The 8,334-nt window shown below is 36.0% G+C and overlaps 1 protein-coding gene across 1 annotated transcript in view; it reads right to left on the bottom strand.

The window, feature by feature from the left end:
- LOC107675390 (rabphilin-3A-like) overlaps positions 1-8,334 on the bottom strand; it is a 24,514-nt gene that overhangs the window by 8,506 nt on the left and 7,674 nt on the right. The window contains exons 2-9 of the mRNA XM_016469700.1: positions 6,051-6,216; positions 5,053-5,182; positions 4,675-4,758; positions 4,441-4,591; positions 3,136-3,327; positions 2,720-2,890; positions 1,472-1,551; positions 1,005-1,079 (exon numbers count right to left, since the gene is read on the bottom strand). Of these exons, the coding sequence (XP_016325186.1) occupies positions 1,005-1,079; positions 1,472-1,551; positions 2,720-2,890; positions 3,136-3,327; positions 4,441-4,591; positions 4,675-4,758; positions 5,053-5,182; positions 6,051-6,216 (1,049 nt within the window). The remainder of the gene's footprint in view (positions 1-1,004; positions 1,080-1,471; positions 1,552-2,719; positions 2,891-3,135; positions 3,328-4,440; positions 4,592-4,674; positions 4,759-5,052; positions 5,183-6,050; positions 6,217-8,334) is intronic.

The raw sequence follows: 8,334 nt of genomic DNA, 5'->3' as shown, positions 1-8,334 counted from the left end.
CAACGCTGCTTTACCCCACATACGCACGACCGGAAGGAGCGGAAGCGGTCGACTGTGGCATAATAAAAGCTCCGCTGCTTTCCAGCCGTGTGTCGCGCTCGTTCAGCGGCCTCGTCTCGCTTCGACGGCTTTCAGCCTCACCCTGCTTCATTCTACTACGTTAATAAATCATTAGCTCATCCATGAACATGATTTCTGCCCGAGTCCCGTCGGATTGCATCGGCTGTGGGGATGAAGACCACAACTCCCATGATTCCACACTCAGTCACATCAAACTACGCCTGTGTCTCTTTGTTTATTTTGAATACGCGCCCTCTAGTGGCGAAAATTACATATTGTGCCTTTACCCGGGAAGCCACTTAAACCTACTTCATGAGACTGGCCTCTATGTTATTTCATTTAATAATAAAAAAAAAAAATGAATACCAGAAAAAAAATCTTTAACTTTGCAATAATTTATTTACTTTCTACCAAAAATGCAAACAATTAAAAATCTATATGACCCTTTTCACATCATCATAGTTGGGTAAACTTGCATACTGGTGAATGGAAACTGCAGCAAATATGATTTTTTTTTGCATTTCCCATTTGCCCCAATGGCAAAAGAGAAAACCCACAGAAACGTTTCTATGACTTGCCAAAATCCAAAAATATTCAGAGATTGATTACATGAGAAGAAGAGAGAAAGATGTCAAATTTGCCAGTTGTATTTGAAAGACTCACGCAGCAGCAGCGTTAACCAGTTTTATGTAATTTAGTGCCACGGTAATAAAACACAAAACATTGTGTTATAAATGTGCATGAAATAATTTAGAAGTCAAAATTAAAAAATCTTTGCTACATTTACAATTTTAATAAGTGTGGAAATGCGTAGTCACGGTCTGTCAAAAGGGTCCATTACAAAAGTGTTGAATTATTACTTTAATAAACATTACAGGCATTATTTAAAATGATTAATATTTGAGTGCCTCTTGCGTCGGTACAAGCGGCGCACTAAATCTCACCTTGCTCGCACCCGGTAACAGATGAAGCTTAACATAAGGATCTGCCAGTCCATTCGAATCCATCGGCTTCAAACCCTTCAAGAAAATATTACAATAACTTAAAATTCTGTCACAACACAGCATTCAAGCACAGTGCAATATTACTAAAATAACATTTCAAATTCTGCCTATTTAAGAGTAGGCACAACTATGCACATTCAAATTGACTTTGATTGTCATTATGGCCTATGAAGAGTGTTAGGCTCTTAAACTAAATATCAGCACAATAACACTCATCTAAATTAAATTCAAGGATCAGAACTAACTGTTGCATGGTAATAATTGCATATCTCAATAATATTACAACATAGTTAGCCCACAAATACAATAGGCAAGAATATAATGTTCCTAAGATACTAGATTATTGTCTAACAATACTTGTATACTTCTTTTTGTTTGTGTGTAAGACTTTTAATATTAAGATATACCTTCGCTCTAATAATGCTGCAGTGGAGGCTGTTGTTCCCTTGGTCATACAGTAAAGTGAACTCTAGTGATCCCAGAGTTGCTGAAACAAATGCAATATATTGCATTAGGCACAAGCATTTCATTAAGTTTGAATGCATGAGTAGCAGAATCTAATCTAACAGGTCTACATTTCAGTGAATGCTATACATAATTATGTTGCTGCTCTCTGTTGCACTTCATTTAATTGAAACACACACACACCCACACACTTAAGTATTTCAAGTTTAATGTAACAGTGACATTGCCAAATCCAAGTTATAACATGGAAAAATCCTTTCAACCATACATAGCATTTTTTGTGATCACCTACACTTATATTTTAAATATGTTGTAAACAGCACAGTTTAAGGACATATAGTTAGCAGTCTGTTTAGGCGAAGGCCTGTGGAATGCCAAATCTGCAAAAAATAATAAGTAAATAAACATATAAATATACAAAGAAATTAACAATAAATAAATAAATAAATATACAAAGCAATTGTAAAAATCAAAATAAATAAATACACAATCATCCAAAGAAATGTAAACAAAACAAAAATAAATATAAACATAATTAAATATACAAAGAAATGTAAAAAACTAAAATAAATGAAAACATAATTAAGTATACAATGAAATGTAAACAAAACAAAATAAATACACACATAATTAAATATACAAAGAAATGTTAAAAAACAAACATAAATACATAATTAATCATACAAAGAAATGTAAAAAAAACACTCAAATAAATACTTAAAACACAAAAAAGTTTTAAAAAATGAAATACATAAATATATAATTAAATATACAATGTAAAAAAATGCTTAAATAAATATACAAAAAATGTAATAAATAAATACATACCTAAATATACAAAGCAATTTAAAAAAAATAGTGCTGTGACATTTTCTCAAATGACTTGCACAGCATTTTATGCAATCAACAAAAAAAATTCAGATCAACAAATTCTGCATTAACTCTAAACTCTGCTTAATTATTTTTGGTGCTACACACCCTTAGTGATTAATGTGAGGATAGAATAAAACCTACAGGTGAACCGCACAGTACTGATTACAGTAGTTAACAACACAAAGGCCTCTTCTTTCCACCAACAATGAGAAAACTGACAGCGAGTCTCACAATGAATTGATGCATTCTCATTTTTAAAGCATGCTTCTGCTAGTCACAGACAAAGAGGATAAAGAAGTCAATGAAAAGCTGCTTACTTGCTTCATCGGAGTCATAGCTGTTGGCCTCCTCCTCGTCGTCCGCTGGCGGAGCGGCTCGAGGGCCGACAGCAGGCTTCTGCTCCTCTCTCTCTGCGGGATGGGCTCTCTCCTGCGCATGAGACGCAGTGCTAATGGATTGATAGGCTCCTCTCTCTGCCTCCTGAGCAGCTGATAGGAACAAAAGATCTCTTTAGATTCTGTTATATTAATAAATACTCCTAAATTGTATTGTATGTGCATCAAATCTTAAACGTGTAGTTGCATATAATATAATATTAATAAAAAAAATTAGGCCACTTAAGAGACTTGCACAAAACAAGAAATGCACCTACTGCATACTTGAAGCACATTCCTATGCAATACTATAAAGAAATAATGCATGTATTTGTGTGTATGTGCATGTTTGTTGTTACCCGGCTGGTATGTGCCTGATGGGACTGGTCTGGCCGCGTGGACGTTCACCGTCTTCTTCATCAGAACTGGGGTATTCTGGGAGCTTCCCGCATCTCCATCCTCCTCTGAGCAACTGCGAGATTGAAGATGAGCAGGTTTTGGAGCCACAGGTGGTTTTCGGGTGATCGGTGGATCCACTGCCGGCTCTGGAGCTTATACAACAAACACACAGGCTATAAACTACCAGTCAAACGTTTGGAATAATTATGATGTTTTCAATAAAGTCTCTTCTGCTCACCAAGGCTGCATTTATTTGATTAGTACAAACAGTAATATTGCGCAATATTATTGCAATTTAAAATAAGTGTTATCGATTGGTATATATATTGAAATGTAATTTATTCCTGTGATGTAAAGCTGAATTGTCAGCGTCATTACTCCAGTCTTCACAATCCTTCAGAAATCATTCTAATATGCTGACTAACATATTTTATATGTATGTGTTGCATAAAATTTATGTCACGTTTGCAGTTGTGCAAATATTCGGGAAAACAGCATTGTATGGTAATCCCTACATCATGTATTACAACCATACATTTTGGGGGAATTTTAATAATCTTGGTGGCATGTCTGTCCTAGTATAGTGTGACAAGTAAATGCATAGTTCACCCAAAAATGTACATTACTATGGTTTTAACTTCAAACCATTGCTTCCAGCTAAAATAAGAGTGCTCTATTCATAATAATGCTTCCTTCAGTGAAAAAGTTGTATCATATCAGGAAAGAAATCTGCACAAATATAGCACCGTTTACAAATAAAAACAGACCAAAACAGCTCTAAACAAATATGTAGGTGGATTTTGATGTGAGAGGACAACAGGAGATGGACTTTTCCACTGGAGGAAGCGTTATTATGGTTTATAGACTCATATTTTGGCCAGAAGTGACAGTGACTTAATGCATTAATGATGGATTTGTTTCTTACAAACACAACTTTTGACTTCTCAGGATGTTAACTGATGGACTGGAGTGGTGTGGATTACTTGTGGATTATTGTGATGTTTTTATCAGCTGTTTAGACTCTCATTCTGACGGCACCCATTCACTGCAGAGCACCCACTGGTGAACAAGTGATGCAATGCTACATTTCTCCAAATCTGATGAAGAAACAAACTCATCCTAATCTTGGACAGCCAGAGGGTGAGCACATTTTCAGCAATTTTTCATTTTTGGATGAACTACTCCTTTAAGTTTTCTGGGGTTGTAACATGAGGCAGTAACCAGTAGATGATGGAAAAGCTAAAATCACAGTTTGTCCAGCTCACCTGCGGCCGGTTCTTGAGATTGCACAGTCGCTGGAGGAGCTGCAGGGCTCTTCTTAGGACTGGGATCTCTGGCTCTGGAAATGGGCATCGGTGAGGGCAAGAACTGCTTAGGGAGACCTTTGAAGAACCAGGCTCCAGATCGCTTCCATACCTTTAATAGAAAAATAACGCAAGCAACATTTACAGACAGTTAGACTCCAGATCACGTTCTTGCGATGCTTGTTATTCCCCCACCTCTCTCTGCTCACTGCAGATCTTGCAGAGCCACACAGACCGCGGCCGAGCGTTCGCCTGCACTCCACACTTGGTGCACATGTTCTGAGGGGAACAACAGGACGTAGTTATGAAATCAGTTCATTAAAGACAGTAAAACAGTATTAGAAATAGTGAGCGGAATGAACTAAGCAGATTCATGTCGGATGAATAGAGCTTCTGCGGTGCTGACTATTGAAGATGTGCTTTAATGTTTCAGAATCAAATTCCATCAGCATTCCTTTTACTGTGTTAGTTATTTATTCATGAGTTTGGTGCATGTGCCAAATATATAGCAGTCTCACAAGAATTCAAATGTTCTAAATATGAGGTTTCATTTTATTTGGATTAGTTTCGCACCTTTTTACAGTCCTCACAAACCACTGGTCTGTCCCCTCCGGTTCCCAGCTGCTCTCCACATAAAAGGCAGAGCGACACTCCGTCCCCACAAACGGCTTTTTTCATGTTGTCCAGACGATTCACCAGACGTCTATCATCAATAAAACAGAGTGCACATTGGTCATTATGTTAACAAATGCAGTGCCCTCCACTTATATTGGCACTATGGTAAAACCTTTTCCATCTTTGATCCATATATATATATATATATGGATCAAAGATGGAAAAGGTTTTCAAGCATTAACACAATAAAAGTTTAACAAGCCTATAATTTTATTTGTTGGGGTTTTTTTGTTGTTGTTTTTTTTCATATGTGACCCTGGACCACAAAACCAGTCATAAGGGTCCATTTTTGGAAATTGAGGTGTATGCATCACCTGAAAGCTGAATAAATATCATTTTTTTTCCAGGATTAAAAAAAAAAAAAAAAAAGTCTTGCCAGGCAAATTTAGTAGAAGAATCATTAGATGGCATTAAAAGACTCTATTTAGGGATCAGTGCAGCTCTCAAAATAATAATTCGTTTTAAATCTTTACCCATCTTTGCCACTATCCTTCTAACCATAATTTTTTTACCCATTTGTCAACAAGAAGTTTAAAATATAGTAAAATATAATAATAATAATAACATATTAAATATAATACAATTTAATATGATCACTTTTTCTTTTATATATTTTAATAAGACCAGGTCAGAATAAGTATATTGTTTTATTTTTACATACACTGTTACACTGAATGACAATGGAACACATATTCTGACATTTTAATTTCACAAAATAATAATTTCCCAATCCCCTCTAGACATAAATATTTTCTTTCAATCATTGAAATATTTCAAACTTTTGATTTTTCTCAGGCTGGCCACACATGAAAATATTCAAATACATGCTTTATTTAACCTTAATGTATGTCAAGGCGGCGATGACAATCGATAAACATCCATAATCTCTCTCCTACCCAATCCTCTCTTGCTCCATTGCCTCCATTTTTTCGGCGCGGACGATGACGCTGTTGATGATCTCCTTCTCCTCATCAGTCAGCTCGGCACCGAGACACGGTCCAGACTGCACATGGACACCTTTCGTGCCCATCACCGCGTCTGTCATCGTGAAATCACTGGAACCTGAAGCAAACATGAATAACAGTAAAGTAAAAATAAAATAGCAACCCAAAGAAACAAATATATATTAGTGCAAAAAAATCCAACTTCCAAGCCATATCCGTTGCTTAAACCTATAATAATGATTTATGACCCTGGACCACAAAACCAGTCATAAGGGTCAATTTTTGGAAATTGAGATTTATGCATCATCTGAAAGCTGAATAAATAAGCTTTTCATTGATGTATGTTTTGTTAGGATATTTGGCCGAGATACAACTATTTGAAAATCTGGAATCTGAGGGTGCAAAAAAATCTAAATATTGAGAAAATCTCCTTTAAAGTTGTTCAAATTAAGTTCTTAGCAATGCATATTACTAATCAAAAATGAAGTTTTGATATATTTACGGTAGGAAATTTACAAAATATCTTCATGCAACATGATCTTTACTTAATGTCCTAATGATTTTTGGCATAAAAGAAAAATCAATAATTTTGACCCATACAATGTATTGTTGGCTATTGCTACAAATATACCCCAGCGACTTAAGACTGCTTTTGTGCTCCAGGGTCACATATATGTTTTCGAGCTGCCGGGACATTGCACACATAACCCACAGACCAAAGCAATCTTTATGCAGTTTTATTTTTCAACCACTAGAGAGCAAAAAGTTACAGAAAAGGTTAAATAAAATAAAATAAAATATATTGCACATTTGTATATTGTATATTATAAAACAATATGTTGAAATGAAAAAAAATTTTTTTAATTGAGATTAATTGGTCACAGTCATGTAATTAAATGTCAAATTGTACTGTGCCTTAATCATATAATCAAACGATTAATTTTTGTAACATGCTTATTAACATTTTAACAAGAAGCAAGGGTATATGCTGGTTGAAGTCGTCTTGTGTGTTTTATAATAAATGCAATAAAAATACATACAATCAAAGAAAAGATTATGAAATGCATGCATTATTTTATCACTGTATTGTTCACAGGTGAAGTGCAATAGTTGCAATGCAACTATCATGATTATGGATTACATAAACTGGCATCTAACATAACAAAACGGCACTTATCACTCAGTTTAGAGCTTTCAAATGTAACAAATACAGTGGGTACGCAAAGTATTCAGACCCCCTTAAATTTTTCACTCTTTGTTATATTGCAGCCATTTGCTAAAATCATTTAAGTTAATTTTTTTTCCTCATTAATGTACACACAGCACCCCATATTGACAGAAAAACACAGAATTGTTGACATTTTTGCAGATTTATTAAAAAAGAAAAACTGAAATATCACATGGTCCTAAGTATTCAGACCCTTTGCTGTGACACTCATATATTTAACTCAGGTGCTGTCCATTTCTTCTGATCATCCTTGAGATGGTTCTACACCTTCATTTGAGTCCAGCTGTGTTTGATTATACTGATTGGACTTGATTAGGAAAGCCACACACCTGTCTATATAAGACCTTACAGCTCACAGTGCATGTCAGAGCAAATGAGAAGCATGAGGTCAAAGGAACTGCCTGAAAAGCTCAGAGACAGAATTGTGGCAAGACACAGATCTGGCCAAGGTTACAAAAAAAAATCTGCTGCACTTAAGGTTCCTAAGAGCACAAGGTGCCTCCATAATCCTTAAATGGAAGACATTTGGGACGACCAGAACCCTTCCAATCGAGGGAAAGATGAATGCGGCCAAGTACAGGGATATCCTGGACAAAAACCTTCTCCAGAGTGCTCAGGACCTCAGACTGGGCCGAAGGTTTACCTTCCAACAAGACAATGACCCTAAGCACACAGCTAAAATAACGAAGGAGTGGCTTCACAACAACTCTGTGACTGTTCTTGAATGGCCCAGCCAGAGCCCTGACTTAAACCCAATTGAGCATCTCTGGAGAGACCTAAAAATGGCTGTCCACCAACGTTTACCATCCAACCTGACAGAACTGGAGAGGATCTGCAAGGAGGAATGGCAGAGGATCCCCAAATCCAGGTGTGAAAAACTTGTTGCATCTTTCCCAAAAAGACTCATGGCTGTATTAGATCAAAAGGGTGCTTATACTAAATACTGAGCAAAGGGTCTGAATACGTAGGACCATGTGATATTTCAGTTTTTATTTTTGAATAAATCTG

Source organism: Sinocyclocheilus anshuiensis, unplaced genomic scaffold (assembly GCF_001515605.1).
Source record: "Sinocyclocheilus anshuiensis isolate Anshui unplaced genomic scaffold, SAMN03320099.WGS_v1.1 scaffold1081, whole genome shotgun sequence".
Classification (NCBI taxonomy): domain Eukaryota; kingdom Metazoa; phylum Chordata; class Actinopteri; order Cypriniformes; family Cyprinidae; genus Sinocyclocheilus; species Sinocyclocheilus anshuiensis.
Note: the sequence above shows the minus strand (reverse complement) of the source record. Positions and strands in the feature narration are given on the sequence as shown.